Source organism: Marmota flaviventris, chromosome 4, assembly GCF_047511675.1.
Source record: "Marmota flaviventris isolate mMarFla1 chromosome 4, mMarFla1.hap1, whole genome shotgun sequence".
Lineage (NCBI taxonomy): Eukaryota > Metazoa > Chordata > Mammalia > Rodentia > Sciuridae > Marmota > Marmota flaviventris.
In genome coordinates, this window is record NC_092501.1 from 6,141,704 (window position 1) to 6,158,922 (window position 17,219).

A 17,219-nucleotide genomic window follows, 5' to 3' on the forward strand; every position below is an offset into this window, starting at 1 on the left:
TCCCCATAGGCATTGTGGGATGATGCACCCTCTGCAATGCTCTGACCCACGTGAACCACAGATCGCCAGGCAACTACCGAATCCCTGATCTCAGCTTGCTTTTCTCGCTAGAATTGGTTCCAGCTCTCAGGGCCAGAGTTGGTTGCAGCCTGTTTGGGGGATAGTCTGTCTCTGGGAACTTGGCTGAGATGACCTTGAAAGGCCCAGGAACTGGTTTTCCCCTGATCAAGACTCAAAGAACCCCTCTGTCTCCATCTTGGCGCAGAGACGGTTGGGCCATCCCCAGACACTTAGGTTACTCTTTGGGGATAGGCTTTTGTTCGCAGCCCCCCGAAAGGAAATTGAGACAGCAACCAGTTCCTGGGGCTGCTCTGCATATCACCAATTCAAACTGTGATTTTCTTTCACTGGACATCCTTGATAGGTGGAAACTGGGGAGGTAATCTAAGCCTCTCTATCCGTGAGAGCAACCCTCCGTGGCTGGCCATTCCCTTGTGGCTTTATATTATGATGTGGTTAAGCTTCTCTCTGAGCTTGCAATTCTGTGAATTCATGAGAAAATCTGGACTTCTCTGAAAACTGCAGAGACAGGAAAATTGTGTTCATGTGTTTGTTTTCATTATCGGGAATTGTGTATTTTCTAAATGATGATCCGAGGCCAGTTGGAAATACACCCTGGTCGTTGATTTCACCCCACCAGTCTGAAAAGCCAGAGCCCTTTCAACAAGTTTTTCAGTGAGAGATTAATTTTTCATTTTCAGACTTGTATTTTCTTCTGCATAATTAGCTAAATTTGTTCATGGTCAATCAGGAAATTTGGGGGCAAAAGAGAGATTTCTGCTTCTGGGACCCTTTGGCTAGGAAAGGGGGCAAGACCTTTGCACCTCAGAAAGGGTCTCATTTTGAGCACACATGGGCACCGTGGGGCTGTGTTTTGTTTGGGGGTTTTTCCCTTTATAAGTGCACATGATCACCACAAAGCCTGCCTGGGCACAGAGTTACAAAGCTGGCGTTTTCCTTGCAAGATTGTGAAAGCATAGGAAATGGTACCTTCCCAGAGCCTGGTTCTCATTCCTCCCCGAGGCGTCCAGATTTCTTTCGGGACACCTAACTTCATGAATCAGCACAGCTGGGTGGCAAGCAGGAACACGGCTTAAATACAAACATTTTTCTTGTAAAAATCTGTTTGGAAGATCCCAGACGGATGGGGATTCGTTTTATAAAAGATGTTTCCCTCAGGATTATGTGACTGGAAATCTGAGTCAAAGCATTCCTGAGTCCCTTTGCTTTGTCTGAAGGAGTGGTTAGGACAGGCAAGCCTTCTGCCAAGCGGGGTGCACGCACTTAACTCACAACCAGCAATTTCATTCAGGAGGACCAGAGAGCGTTCAGCTCCCACTTCCTGCAGCAGCATGTTATTGCAGAAACAGAGGGCTTTGGGGTTGTTTTTCATGTTTGCTTTCTGAGACCACCCTCCATGAATTGCTTTATTTCTCCTTTAAAAAAAAACATGCCTTTGGGATTAGCCCAGTGATTCACAGAAGATTGTGAATGCTTTTTGAGGAAGCTTGGTTCAGAGGTAACCTTGTTTGTTTGGGATGGAGTTCAGGCTGCTCCGCCCGCCTCATCTCCATCCCCGTGCCTTGATGCAGACCTTGATTCAGGTTCTTCTCAACTGTTCTGCTCTAACCAAGCCCCGGTTCTCCAAGGGCACAGTGCAGTCCTTTTTAGTTAGTTTGTTTGTTCTGGTTCCTGTTCTCCTTGTGCTGTGCCTCCTGGCCCCTCCTCCTCGCCTGTCTGATCAGCCTGGCTGTTCCCTGCAGACGGTCTTCCATTTCTTCTAAGTAGGTTTTAAATGATCAGCCACCAGGCATGGCTCCTGGGGTGGACCTCTTAGCATCCCAGAGGATTTTGCAGTTGCTCTTTGAAAAGTATTCCCCTCCAGCTTTCCCAGATCACAGAACAGGTACATTTGGATCATACAGGTGAAAGGAACCCATGACGCACTGAGCCCCCACCTCTTCCTCTAGGACCTCCACATGTGTGAAGTGGTGGCCTCTGGCCAGCTGCCCCTGTAGGGAGAGACTTCCTGTTTTTACTGTCATTATTTGGCTAGTAGTGACCTTGATCTGTGCCAATCCTATAATCAAGGATTCCCCAGGAAGGTGTAACTCCTTTTGGGGATTTCCCAAGTGGAAATAGAAAATACTCACTCAGGTTGAGAAGGTTTTACAAAAATGGCTAGGGGTGGGGTCAACCTGTACTGGACTGGAGGATGGGGGCCCGGTAGGTTTGGTCGGGGTCCACTCTCGGCTTTAAGTGGTTAGATGGGAGACATTGGCAGTGTTCTGGAAGCCTCAGGGAGGAGGTACAGGAAATTAAATTCATGTTTACTTTTGGCAGCATAAAAGAGAGACCCTCAAGATGACCAAGTATGTAGAGCTGGTTATCGTAGCAGACAACAGAGAGGTAAGACCTTCTAGAAACTTCTCAGTAGAGTTGGTAAAGATAGAAAAAAAGAAAAATGGAAATGTTTAGCAAGGTATTACTTGCTGAAGGAATTAGGCTTTAAGTTCATTGCCAGTGCATACTTAAAAGCATCAGAAACAACTCATATACAAAGTGATTTTCTAATTATATAAAGTATAGAATACTAAAATGTATCTGTTATCAAATACCAGCAAAGCCTGCAAGGAAAAAAATAAAGTCTCTCTGTAGCTAAGCTCTCCAAACAAGAATTAATTGGGTAAATGATGATGAATGGCTTTTGATTATGTTCTAAAACATTTTTGAGAAAAGTTAAGCTTTTAAAATGTCTGCTATGTCCTAAACCAGACTGAATGGATGAATGAAGGTTATAGAGACAGCAGAAAAGTCCTAACCTCTGAGCTGTGGCTTGGTACTATGTTGGATTTTTCTTTCAGTTAATTTTGAGTTAGGTTTTTCTTAGATTGTCTTCTCTGTGCTTATTTATTGTGTCACTGACATATGATGAATCAGGTGACATTTTCCCATAGACTCATGCCACACACGGAAATGAAATGGTCTTGACAATTTCTCAGAACTGTTTCTGTCCTGGAAGTGCAGATGGGAGAAGAGCGTGGGGAGTTTATTAACTTTTTATCCATCACCTTCTGCACTGGGACATGGTGCCATGACCTGCTATTGCTTTCACTGTTTAATTTTTAAAAACAAATATAAAGGAAGTTTCTGGGCAAGTTAAAATCAAGTTGATGATATGAAAAATGGCTCTGGACTGCTTTCTTGTTGTCCATTTTCCCTTTGCCAAAACATGTCACTGCCTCCATCATTTATGAGCCTGGAAAAATTGCAGAAGTTACTGTCTTCGGAGCACTTGGCGTGGGTGCGTTTCAGGGAGTTTCAGGAGTCCCCAGCTGAGGGAAGCATTCAGCAGGGTGGGAGCTCATTTCACCGTAGGCCAAGCGGGCGGCAGGGGTGTCATAAAAGCCGAGATTTTTGCATTTCCAGGAGCTGGGAAGATGACTTTTGATTGATATTCTTGCTGTTATTAATGCTGACATTTAAAATTGTTAAGTTTCAGAGGCAAGGAAAAGATCTGGAAAAAGTTAAGCAGCGATTAATTGAGATCGCTAATCACGTTGACAAGGTGAGTTCATTCTCAGGTAATTAAATCCTTCAAATCATGTAAATGTTTGGAAATGAGGTCGAGAGAATTAAGTGCATTGTCTGCAGCATCAAGGAGACTGGCTGTACCCCTGGGTCCCCAAGCTGGTCCTGTTCTCTGAGCAGGTGATTCCCAGGTGCTGGCAGCTTCAGGGGTTGCCCAGGGAAGGATTAGGAACGAGGGTCCCGGGGACTCAGGAGGCAGAGATCTGGGCTCAGCACTCAGGGAGCCGATGGCCAGATGGAGCTTTTTGAAAGTCAGAAAAAGGCAGATGGAAATTGATATCCCCGGGTGATATTGCTCTTGTCCACCGGTCCTTCAAGGCAAGTCAAACTCCTAGGAAACTCATTCTTACTGATTTATTTTCAGTAGTAACTCTTTGATCATTAAATTTGATCTCAAAGTCAAGCCTGAGAATCCTGATAAAAGGTAAGCCCCTCTGACAGGGAGGGCGAAGGTCATATCACTAGAGGACCTTGGACCCTCCTCCCCAAACCAATTGGACAGTATCTGTGTCCAAGCCCGACCCAGACCAATCGGATCCGGATCCCTGCAAGACAATGAAGAGTTACAGCTGGGTCACACGCATCCAGCAGGGGTTAGAATCCCTGGGCAGTTTTGTTTGCTTGTCTGGTGTCCACTCTTCAAGATACCGATTCTCAAGTCTCAGTCCAGGGACTCTGATCTGATTGACCTGGGCAGGGCACAGGTAGCTGCCGTCCAGGGCCCTCCAGGGATTCCAATGTGGGGCAAGACCAAGGTGGATGACTACCAGGCAGGAGAGCACAATCCCTGATCCACCAGCCCAGGCTGCCACACCCAGGACAGGGTGACTGACCACTGCCCAAAAGGCCTCAGGCTGTAGCACAAAAGGGAGTGATCATGAGTTCTTCTTAGGCCTTGGAAGTAAAAGGAAACAACCACTTGACTCTATTAAAATCAAACTCAAAATTGCTGAAACCCCATTTTTGAAAGTGGTATGATTGGGTCCTCTGTGTCTTTACATATTATTCTAGGATAGATCTTGCTTTAGTTTGCAAAACAAAAATGAGCAATTGGGGGTTTGCTAATAACTTGCACTGCTAGTTAAAGAACAACATGCCTCAGTGAAGTCCTGGCGGGCTCCGGCGAGTGTGCCCATCGGACTCTTGTGCTTCTGGCAGAGTCTGTTGGCCATGCACACAGCCCCAGTGTCCCTGCCCACCCCCACAGACCCCAGAGACCCTGGGGGGATACTCAGGCTCCTTAGGCTCTGTACATCCAAATCTGCTGACGGATGACCCCAAGGTCTGTTGAACAATCCAAATTTCAGTTTCCTAACTCGACACGAGGGACAGTCTTGGCCCCAAAAATATTGACCTTCCCAGAGGCTACTTCCTCATTTTCTGACACTCTGACTCCACTGGCCATTCTTAATTAATAACGGCCTGGCTGCATTGGCTGGGAGGGGAAGAAGGACATACCAGGCTGGAAGAGAGGGAAGGAACTGGGTGACAAGGATGACATTCAGGAAATCCCCCTGTGAGGGGCAGATGCCTGTCTGATACTCCTAGGCCAAACAGCAAGGCACCCCACCACACTGGGGAAGCACGCAGTGTGGGAAGCAGCAGCGTGTGCACTACCAACAGGGGACCTCCACACCTTCGCCCCTGAGGCCTTCACTCCAGCAGCTGCTCCTGTGCCCAAGAAGTTAGCACCAGCTGTGCACCTCTAAGGCCAGCCTCAGCCACCTTCTGAAATACCCAGCCTCTGCTCTAACTCCTGAGGGCCTTTTCTCTCCTGTGACTGGCTTCTTGACCCTCCTCCCCAAGCAAATTGCCTGAGGACACAAAAGCACTCCTTGAACCCCAGGGAATGCCACACTCTCGGTTGGGATCTGCTCCTTCCAGAGAGCTTTCCTTGGCCCCTCCAGCACAGCATGCCCTGGACTTCCTGTGGGGTGGGGGTCACTTGGAAGGCCAAGATCAGAGTTAACTGGAACAATGGTGATGTCCCATGGCTTAAGCCTCCTGGTGACTTCTCAGCAGTAGCAAGGGCAAGGGCAGGGGTAAGGGTAAGGGCATCCTGCTCTTTGCTCTCTCTCTGCTGGCCAAGCCTGGCCACAGCAAGAGCTGAGCAAATATTGTGGCTGTTGTGTAAACAGGAGAATGCCCAGCCCGTCCCTAACTGTCCACCTAGCTCTGGGATCTCTAGGCCAGCCAGGTAGCTGTCATGCTCCTAGGCCTGGGCCCACAGGGGCCTCAGTATCTGCACGAGGGTGGCAGTGTTACTCGTGGGTCAACATGGTTCAAAGGGGTCAGTCAGCCTCCTGTGTCCCAGCCCAGCCATGCAGTCACAAACCTGTCCTCTTCCAGCCTCAGTGTCTTGTATGATAAATGGGGACAATAACAATTCATAACTCAGAATCCTTCTGAGAACTGAGCTACGGTTCAGAGAGCACCTCAGCGTCTAGCCTGGAGGGTGGCGACCTCCCGGCACAGGAGCTGTGGCTGTCGTTACCAGCAAGAACCCAAAGGAACCCACGGCAACAAACATCCCCAGCAGCAATAAAGGATGTGACTGCAGCTCGACGTGACCCAGTACGCGGGCAGTTCATCAGTGGCCCTCACCTTCGAGAGGGGTTTTGTGTTGTAATCTGCTACATCCAACATCTGTTCTGGGACGCAGCTTGGGAGGGTTTATCAGTGGAAGTGTGAACCCCTTCATTATTCTGAGAATCTCCCTAATTAGTAAGCAGCAAAGTAGCACTGAAGGAGGATGACAGATCAGTCCTTTGCAGACCTTGGCTCCCGATTCCCTACAACAGGCCTGGGAGGCCAATGGAGTTCCCTCCTCAGAGGGCAATGCTGAAGCCCACCCAGGTGTCTGGCCCTGAGGACATCTCTTAGCAAGCTACTGTGAACATCAGCATTGAATCTCCTGCATTTCCTCCTTCTGGTCACTGTTACCCCTGTGTAAGACGCAGCTAAAATGTAACCAGGCCAAGGCCAGAAGAACACGTGTGTGCAGAGTAGGGAGGACAGGGGCTTGGATGGCCTGAGAAGCCTGGGCTGGGAGCTTGCGAGGAGACAGCAGGTCAAGCAATTCTTGATGAGAAACACCCTCTTGGGCAGTATTTTGGTTGTGTAATTGTCCCATTAGCTTATTAATGTGATGCTGTCATTGTTAATTGTTTGAAACCAAGCTGGACCTCTGCAGTCAGAGGCCCTGTGACGCCACTGTGCTCCAGGTCTGTTCTTCAGCTTGAGCCAACACTCACCACGTGACTGTGGGGACCAGCAAGGGAAAAGATGCGCTGCCTGACGAGGGTTAGGCTCTGGGGTCAGAGGCTCGACCTTGGGGAGTTTCTTGAACTTGAGCTCACCATGTTGGAATGGTGCTTAACTCTCAAATTTGGAGCTTCTTGGGATTTTTGTTACTTTTTGGCCAGGTGCTTGTAGCAACTGAGGATAGGTCCTGCTCACATCTGGAGCTTGGCCACGGCTGCTATCACAGCTACATTTTTCTCCTTGATTATTAGTGTTCTCAGAAGGTGGGGCGGGGTGGGGGGACTTTGTCACTGCAGGCTGCCTCATACATTATAGACACAGAAAGATTTTACAGGCCACCACTGACCCCGTGTCCTCTCCCTATCAACTGTGACCACAGAGCCTTGTCCCTGTTTGTGTGAAGCACATGGGGGCAGTGGGGCAATGAACAGTTCCTGTCTCTGCCCTGACACCCACCTGCCCATCTAGGATCCTGAGAGACAAAACCATCCTTGGGTCCTGGGAACAGTGGCTTTCCCTCCTGGCCCAGGGCAGTCTCCTGTGGAATGCAGGAGTGGCTGAAGCCACAGCCCCTAAAGGCTAGGACAGTGGGGAGAGCCAAGGGTGGGATGCCTGAAGCTCTACCTCACAAGCCCCTGCACAGGGGAATTCTAGCACATGGTCCTGTGATACAAGGGCCAAACAACTGCCGGCAGGGGTGGAGTGGGGACGGCCACTGAAGTCCTGCAGAAAGACTGTTTATGTCTGTGTTATTCTGAAAGATACTGACTTGTTTATTTAATTAAAACCTCCTAGGTTGATTATAGGTGGCAGAATATAATAGTGCCAGCCAAGACTGAGACTCTGCTGAAAAATTAATACAAATTCATTTTCAGTACCTCGCAGGAGAACGTTCTGCTCAAATGAATGTTATTGTCCTTGGCAGAAATTTCTAAAAGATCCTAATTCACTTGTTGTTTTCCTTGCAGTGGATATTAACTGGCAGTCTTTAGCTATAGTATACATCGAGTTGCACATTTAAATCACCAGTGAATCATTTGAAATGTGTGTTTCTAGACCAGCAAAAAGGCTGGTGACTTCAGCGTCTGATTAGTCTAAATTTGAGAATCCACGTAGCACACCACTTTGCATCGGGCACAGCTAATATTTCTTAAATTCTAAAACACAGGGACAAAGGCTCCCAGAGGTGTGTCTCTCACCCATGTCAATGAATATCAAGCAATGCAAATCTGTTTTGCTCTTCATCTTAAGTTCTCTTAAATGTGATCCTCCAAGGTGCCTGTTTCTCTCAGTTTTATAGACCACTGAACATTCGCATAGTGTTGGTGGGCGTGGAAGTATGGAATGACATCGACAAGTGCACCATCAGTCAGGACCCGTTTACCAGCCTCCACGAATTTTTGGACTGGAGGAAAATGAAGCTTCTACCTCGAAAATCCCATGACAATGCGCAGCTCATCAGGTGGGTAGCCCGCCGCCCTGGCTTAGGGAAACACTGCACCTGCATCCCGATCCTCTCTGCAGAGCACACCGGCTCCTGCATGGGGTTCTCAGCCACACCAGTGGGGCAGGTGTCATCTCTACCTGGAGTCACAGGTCAGGTGTTAGGAAAGCCCCTTGGGACACCAGGGAAATCTGTCCCTCTACAGAAGTCTGGTCTCAGTCCCTTCTTCCACAACTGGAGTATGTTCCTCTCTGCCAGTTTTTCTGATCTTGATATAAAATCCACCTGCGTAGATTACCTTTTCCAAAGTCTCACTTGTTTTCTTTATTGATGAAAAACATGTTTATACACGACCTAAGGGCAGGACTTTGGGGTGATTATTGTCAGGTTTTGGAGGGAAAGCCTCCGCTCCATTCCTCCTGTGAGCTGTTGCTCTCGGACTTCCCAGGTCAGAGCATGTTGGCAGGGTCACCTGCTGCCCTTGTGTCCCTTCTTTACTCAGCATGCAGTGGGCACCTGTCAGGAGCCAGGCGGTGCTGTGGGGCTCTGATCATGGTGGTGACCCACACTAAATCTCCCTGCTCTGAGGCGTTGGAGAGAAGACGGCAAGATATAAAACTTCGGAGGGTGACAAGGGTCATGAAGTTAGCAAGATGAGGGACAGCTAGCTGTGGCCTGGCGTGATCCATGGTGAGATATGACAGCACCTTCAGGCTCCCGAGCAGGGAGCACCCTCACAGTAGTCTGATCGGTACCACATGGGTGTTTCCAGAGGTGGTTCGTGTTCATCTGGGTCGTTAAGCAGTTTGTGCTGCTATCCTTCTGTTCTCAGGCAGCTTACATCACCAGCACTGAGGCTGCAGGGACGGAGAAAGCGCTCCTTGGCACTGGGATCTAGTTGGCTGAAGACTTATGGGGAGTTTAGAACCAGCCCGCACCACCCCTGCTCCAGGAGGCGCCTGGTCTGCCCGAGGCTGCTGGCACTCCCCATCATTTACTTTGGCCATTCTCACAGGGGTTCCCTCCCTTGGATATTTGTGGTTGCCTCACATTTTATGCATTGATTAGCCCTGAACTACTAAAAGGACACTTTATGGGTTTTGAGTCAGAGTATTTTGTTTCGATTCCCCCGTGTCCCACCCACCTCCCCCAATGGAGTCCATCCAACTTGAACATCTGGAAATAAGCCTTATTATTTATATGCATGTCTGTTTATCTGTTAAGGTGGAATACATAGGTGTGAATATAAGGGCTAAATCCCCTCCTTCTACAAATATGAGCATCGGGTTGACTCTCCACCTCTGTGGATCCCACTTCTGTGGATTCGACCAAACTTGGGCTGAAAATACCTGATGGGGGGACTCCTTCTGCACTGAACGTATGCAGACTTTCTTTCCTAGTCATTATTCCCTGAACTATCTACATAGATTTTACATAGCATTGGGCATTATAGATAATCTAGAGGTGATTCAAATTCTACCGGAGGATGTGCTTAGGTTCTATGCCAATACTATGCCGTTTTACACGGGGGATGTGAATATCCATGGATTTTTGACATCCTGGGGGTGCCTTAACCAATCCCTTATTGATATGCAGGGATGACTCTAGCAGGGTGGATGGATTGATGAGGTTTACATTCACTCACCACCTCTGTCCAATAGACCACAACTAAAATAGCTGGCTTTTCCAACAACATAGGATTATCTGTTTGTGTACTTGACCAACCCAGCACAAGTCAGTGGTTCAATTCCTTTAAAGGGTTCAACACATACAACATTAAATACCTAGTTTATAAGGTTGGAATTAACAGGGTTCACATGAACAGGCCATTGGATCCATGATCAGGTTAAGAGTCCAGATAGACGGCAGCTACACGAAGGCCACAGAGTCCCCTTCTAGAAGCTTCCACCAAAGGTGCTGATTTCATGAGTGCTTATGTATGCTACACCGGCTCCCAGGGAACCATCACTTCTCTGTTGATTTCAATTTTGCAGGCTGTATTGGCAGGACAACTTTGAAGGAGTTTGGGTGTCTGGCAAAACTCTTCATGAGGAGTTCCTCAGTATTCACCCATGACAGAAAAGCTTCTGCACCGTCTCAGGTGTATCCTTTCCTTAACAGTGATTCTCCGTTGTCTAAAGGAGCAACTCCCTGCAGTCCATCAGGAAACAAGCAGGCTGCAGCTTATAAATACACAGTGATGGCTGGGTGCTGTCCAAGTGGACAACAAAACTCTGTAGGAACCATGAGACCATAATGCAACCGGAAAAACATAAAGAGTAAAGGAAAAAAGATGGGAATATTTTTCCTACCTCGGTGCATCTCGATCGGCAAACAGCAGGAGAGTGTGCCCTCATGCAGCTGTCTCCATTATGGCCCAGTCTCCTGCAGGCATGTGGGACAAAGGTTGAAACACTAGAACATGTGTCCACTCTATGATATTAAAGAAATCCCTTCCTTTTGTTTCCTAGTGGGGTCTATTTCCAAGGCACTACCATCGGCATGGCACCCATCATGAGCATGTGCACTGCGGAGCAGTCTGGAGGCGTGGTCATGGTAAGCCGAGGGGCTGGCTTCCCTGGGTGATGGTCCCCAGGAAACCACTGCTCTCTTCAGACTTCCTTTCATGCTTTTCAGACTTAATCTGCTCTTACTCTAGCCATGTTTATGATCTTCTGTATACCATAATATTTTAGGGACTGTTTAGAAAACAGAAACTGCACACAGTAAAGATGGGCGTGTAATAAAGAAACAACCAATCATCTCAGTGGAGGCCAGCCTCCCCCTGTCAGGGAAAACATTTTCAACTGGGACTTCCTGTCAGTGCCTTCCAATCCAGAAATGCCTCTAGTGCCGGCATGAGCCAGGGCATCGGGGTTGCCCTCTTTACTCAGCTCTTTGGATCGACTGTGGTCCCTCCAAATGTTACCGTTCAAGGTTTTCTGATGGTTCTGCCTCCAAGCCCAACAGCCAGAAGTCTGAGGTTTTCAACAGCGTACCACTGCAAATGCTTTACATACCTTCTGGCCAGTGTACAATTTGTCTCTATAATAACCTTATTCTTGGAAGGCAGCGACCTAAGTTTATTGCTTTACAAGGGGAACTTTGTCACATACAGGCTGTGCATGTTTGTAGAAGGAAATAAAACAGGAAGACTATTTGGGCCTTCTTATGGATTTAGGAGGGAGGGAGCTTTGATGGCTGCCCAACAGGGGTGCCTGCTCCAGAAGAGGTTTTCCCCCTCTGCTGTCCTGCTCTGAACTGAAGGGCGCTGGGGCGGCAGCAGCCCTTGGACAGGGAGTACCCTCAGACACTTCCTCCATCTCCACTCACCAAGCACAGCCTCGCCCTCCCAAGAAACCGCAGTTCCTCCACGTTTTCCAAACAGAACATTGTGAGTGCTGGGTTGTAGAGAAGGGCGGAAGGAATTGTCTTCTGCTGACTGTTACTTTCTCCCCACGTCTCGGCCACTCTAATCTTCTCAGAGAGTGTGCTCAGCATGTCCTCCTCTCCAGGTGCAGGGCCTGGTGGCTCCTGTGCTCCTATTTGGAGGGACTGTGCCTGCTCACTGGATGGTGGCTCCAGGGAGCTACTCTCTGGTTTCCTTTGAACCTGGAAGCCCCATAGGTGATCTTCCCCGTGGAAGTCATTGGAAAGTTTGGGGGGTTTTTTGATGCGAGGTTAATTTCAAGTCAGATCACAACTGTATTTTTACAGAGCAGCCTGTAAAGTTTAAAGAGGGAATCATTTTCTGTTTCATGGTTCCATGGTTAGTTGCTACTGACTTTGTCACTTAAAATGGGCAGAGATAAGTTCCGAGAGCTGAAACCAAATTCCCCATAAGCAAAGCAGTGTCGCTGTGTAGGGCTGAAACCATCCTACAACCTCTCAGAGAGGCGAAAGGCTTTCCTTAGCTCTCATCCTGGTTCTGTTTCTGTAGAAGCATCTTATCAAGATTTCTTCTTTAAAAGCATGCTGGGAAATTTATTTTTTTAAAGATGTGTAAGTATGGTATGAGAAATAGAAGCAGACTATGTGTGATGCCAAGAGAATCTAGTCAAAACCAAAGTTAATTATCAAGAAACAGGTTTTACCAATTTGAGAGCAATTCACATCGAATTAAACACATTCCTTGTTTTATACAACGTATAAGAGAAACATCAGACAGAGAGGAAATGCCCTTTAATTTCTATAAATTCATGAAACCAGCAAGCGCAACATTTTGACCAGGTCTAAAACTTCTATGCTGATTTTCTCTTCTTCTTTCCCTAAATTCATGGGCATTACATGTGACTATGTCTTGCTTGAGGATTCTCAGATCTAAGAGGAATGAAATAACGTGGCCAGGAAGCAGAAATCTTCAAAAAATGTAGAATATGGTTTCTGGTATTATTTCTCCAATTTTCAATCACCAACTTCAGCAACTTAAAATAGTAACCTTACATCTAACTGGCCCAAAATAGGTTTTGATTCAGGGACTGTACCAGAAATAGAGAGGTTGTTTTTCTCCTTATTACAAATGCGAACTGTTATCAAGGTCTCTTAAGAGATATTCTGTTTATAATCATTTATGCATAAAATAGTATAAAATAACTGCAAATAAAACCCAAAGTGTGATTTCCAGTGATGCAAAAGAATCCTTGATGTGAAAGAACTTTGTGCCAACACATGCTCAAGTCAATCCTTGCATTCTTAGGCTAGCTACACTCTCTTCACCAATGCGTATGAGTCCTAAGAATTGATTTCCTGAACACATATTTGTAAAGCTTCCTAAAGCAGGAAACTGTAAAATATTTTTTAAAAAAAAAATAATTTATTAGGAATTCCATCTTTTCTAAGAATAACTTTCTTCCTTGACATTCCATTCTTTACTGAAGTAGAGGGCTAGCACGGGGGAGAGCTACCACCGTAAATACCACTGACCAATCTGCAAGATCTTACGAGAACTGCTTTTATCCAGGTCCTCACAAAGCCTGCGTATCAGGAAGAGTGTTTTCTCGCACATGCAGAACCACACTGCTTCCTGGATGCCTTTTGGAAAACCTCTTCTCTCTTCCCTGGGGAGCACAAATGAAGATTCCAGAAAGATGCTCTTCTTACTCTGTGGCCAGTAGGCCCTTTCAAAACCACCATTCAGGAGCACGATTTCTGTGAATCACATACACTAATTAACTAACATTTAAGAAACTTTGCTTTTTAGCGGGTTTCTAGTGTCTGCTTAGCCAAGCCCGCCAAGCACACCACCAGCTGGGTGGCCAGGCAGAGCTTGCCGAATGGGGAACCACCTTCCTCAGCCTGGCAAAGCCAAAAGTGAACCCCCAGCAGCAGCACACGGAGCATCAGGTGCCTCTGTTCACGTCCACAGGCAACCTGACCACACAAAGGGCCAGCGGGAGTGGGAGCTGATTATAATTGGGGTTCGGTCAGTCTTCAAGCAGACAACTCCATGTGGTCAGCCTTCCCTGTGAGTTAGCGTGAACTTTGCCAGTATCCTCCTGACCAAATCGACAGGCGAGGCAGGGCCGTCACAGCCGCTCAGGCCGTGTCAGAGAGCGCCTTCCCAACGTGCTCCTTCCTTCAGGTGTCCTCACAATCAGGCATAAGACGTGCTTCCACTTCCCAGGAAGGAGTGGGCTTTCTCTTCCACGTGATGGAGCAACTCTGCTTCATTCAGTGGGATGTTTTGTGAGAGTTTGAGGGTGCAGGGTGGAGACCACCACAGTGATTCTTTCATATGAAGATATGAAGGGCTGGGGATGTGGCTCAGAGGTAAAAGTGCTTGCCTGGCATGCATGAGGCCCTAGGTTCGAATCCCCAAGCACCAAAAAAAACCAAAAAGATATGAAAATCCTGTGTGTACATGAGGTATTCAGTCCCCAGGAGAAGAGGCCCCAAACTGGATTAATAAAATATGTCAATTTTTCTAGGTTCAAAGTCAATAACAGGTGTCTATGTTGGTCCTTTAGAGGGAATTTGATGACCTCATGATAGGAAATTGTCCAGCAGGGAGGGAGGACCAGACCAAGGAGGCCGAGGAGATGTGAACTATATGTCTGTGCTCTTGTGTTTTCTTTGAGGACCATTCAGACAGCCCCCTTGGTGCGGCCGTGACCCTGGCACACGAGCTGGGCCACAATTTCGGGATGAACCACGACACACTGGAGAGAGGCTGTAGCTGCAAAATGGCTGCCGACAAAGGAGGCTGCATCATGAACCCTTCCACCGGGCAAGTACTAAGGCTCCCAGGGCTCCGAGAGAGGTGCAGAGCTTGGAGTGTGTGTGGGTAACAGCTGAGCACAGCAAAATGCTCCCCTGATTTTCTGGTCAGTCTTCCCCGGAACTTCCCAAAAGAAATCCTTGCCCAAGTAGCAAGAGTGAACTGCGCTGCTCCGCAGAGTCACACGCAACCAGTGTGCAGGGCCACATGGCATGGCCCATTCCCTGGGAAGGGGTGGGGCTGGATGCTGTGTTTGTTTAGAAATTGCAAATTATTTTATAATGTCAGCGGGTGGTTTTGATTTGAGCCTACAGAGGCTCCCTAGCAATCTGAATAGCCAGCCATGAGAGGGCCTTGCAAACCCAGTGGGCCAAGGGGGGGGGGGGGGTCCCATGGCCCTAGAGTGTGCAGATGAGGCATTTGCTCCCTCTGGGTTGGCCGGGGGCATGTCCGATGTGTTGGTAGCTTGGGGATTGTTGTGTCCTTGCACGACATATTACCTTACCAGATCTCAGAGGTTTAAATTAAATCATTTTCTGCTTCCATAAATTAGGTTGTTTCTCCTTATTTACTGCCTTTCTGAATCTCTAGTCTTGGTTCAAGCAGAGGGAGAGAGCGCCATGATTGGAGCCCTCCAAAGAGATGGAAACAAATGCAACTTGGAGTGACTAGAGATTCAGATCTGTTGAACCTTGTTTTCCTCAGCTTTTTCATTGCTATATAAAAGACCCGACAACAGTAACTTAAAGGAGGAAAAGTTTGGGGGGGCTCATGATTTCAGAGGTTCAATCTATGGTCAGCCAACTCCATAGTCTGGGGCAGAAGTGAGGGAGACCATCATGGCCGAAGGGCATGGCAGGGGAAATCAGCTCAGTAGGTGGCACCCAGGAAGCAGAGAGAGAGCTCCTCGCACCAAGGACAATGTGAACTCCAAGGACACACCCCCAGGGACCTACTTCCTCCGGCTTACAGTTACCATCCACTTAATCCTTATCAGTGGATTAATTCACTGGTTAGTTCGTGCTGCTCAAAATGTATCTATTTCATCTCTGAAAACTCTTGCATCGCATCACACATGCGCTTTTGGGGGACACTGTGTATCTAAACTGTAACAAACCTCTAAGCATCCACCCCAGACTGGCACATCCTGCTAACACACAGGAGGATCTCTTTAGCAAGGGAAAACACGCCCGAGGGCCATGCCATCTTCTTCAGCAACCCTGAGGCTTCGCACCCCCCTTGGTGGAACTTAAGCCAAGCCTGCTCTCTGGGTTTGCTGAAAGGAGACACTGGGGACAAGGAGTGAGTGTTGACTGAGTGGACCGAAGACTTGGGCTCTGTGAGGCCTTGGTGCCCCGGGGACAGACCTGCAAAAGAGTCTCAAAGTCCCAGAAGAGGGAGGGGTCAGCAAAGCATGTGGTTGTGCTTTGCAAGCCAAAGCCAAAGGGCCTCCTGCCAAATGGCTTGAAGGGCACCAAACTGCCCCCACAACAAAGACCAGGCAGACCACGGCGCATGCCAGGCACCGTCACTTCACGTGAGCCATCAGTGAGGTGTCTTCTCCAGCAGGTGCTGCTTCCTCGTGTCCCTCGGGTCCATTGCCACCATCAAATGTCCATCCCAGCCTGGGGGCATCTTTTTCACTCAAGTTCAGTGTTAAGCACAATTCAGGGGAGTCATGGAGAATTGGTGGAGGGGTTGCTCTCTGCGTTGCGACAACAGAAACGGGGACTGCGCCCAAAATATTTTAGACCAGCATCAACAGGGAGTGAAATACTCCAAAGCTCCAGATACTAAAAAGTGGAGCTTTCAGCCGGCCACTCTGCAGCGTAACTGTGCCCTTGTCATTTAGGGTGTCCCAGCGGAGGCAGCATCACTGCTGGACACTTAGGGCAAGGAGTTCTTTCTTTGGGTGTGAGGTTGCCCCAGGGGCCTGTTGGTGCCTTCTGTCTCCAACATGCCATGAGCCCAGATGGAGCCAGTCTCCCTGGGCGGCTCGCGGTGTGTGGCTCTCGGTGAAGGCAGTGGACAGGAAGTTGATGTGGAACCAAGAGGTCTTTGTGCTTTCTTGTTCTGATGAACTCATCAAGTGGCCACAGCAAATGCTCTGTGTGCGTAATTTCCCTAATTATCAAGTGGGCACAAATATATCGGCCTCCTGCCTTCCAGAATTTGGTCCCCAGTGGCCAAGATCTAGTTGTCCATCAATGTTGCTGATGCTTTTAAATTCTCCATAAAAGAAACAAGAGGAAGAGAGGGAAGCCAGTTTGGGAACACCGTTTGAAGAAACCTGACTGTCCCCAGTCCAACCCAGTTCCTTTGCTATTACCAGGCTGACAAGCCACCCCTCTGGCCCTCACATGCCCAGTCAGGGAAAAGAATGGCAATCTTGGTTCACGCATCTACCCTCCCCTCCTCCCTCCTACCCACCCACCCCCTGGTTTGTTCTCATGTTAAACAGCGTTGCCCCATGCACTGTTAGGAGGAGAGCACAGAGGCAGAAGACCCCTCAGCCCCAAGTGTGGTCCCGAAGGCTCACTCTCAGCTGACCACAGCCAGCCAGGGCACCCCAGAGGCATTTGAACACCTCAGGTAGCAATGGTATTGTTAAGAGCTCAGCAAAACATTTAAAAGGCTTTTTCC

The 17,219-nt window shown here is 48.2% G+C and overlaps 1 protein-coding gene across 1 annotated transcript in view; it reads left to right on the forward strand.

Moving 5' to 3' along the window:
- The window catches only part of Adam12 (ADAM metallopeptidase domain 12), a 309,534-nt gene that overhangs the window by 226,636 nt on the left and 65,679 nt on the right, over positions 1-17,219 (forward strand). The window contains exons 7-11 of the mRNA XM_027930183.2: positions 2,404-2,469; positions 3,557-3,628; positions 8,208-8,377; positions 10,831-10,915; positions 14,437-14,585. Coding sequence (XP_027785984.2) covers positions 2,404-2,469; positions 3,557-3,628; positions 8,208-8,377; positions 10,831-10,915; positions 14,437-14,585 — 542 coding nt within the window. The remainder of the gene's footprint in view (positions 1-2,403; positions 2,470-3,556; positions 3,629-8,207; positions 8,378-10,830; positions 10,916-14,436; positions 14,586-17,219) is intronic.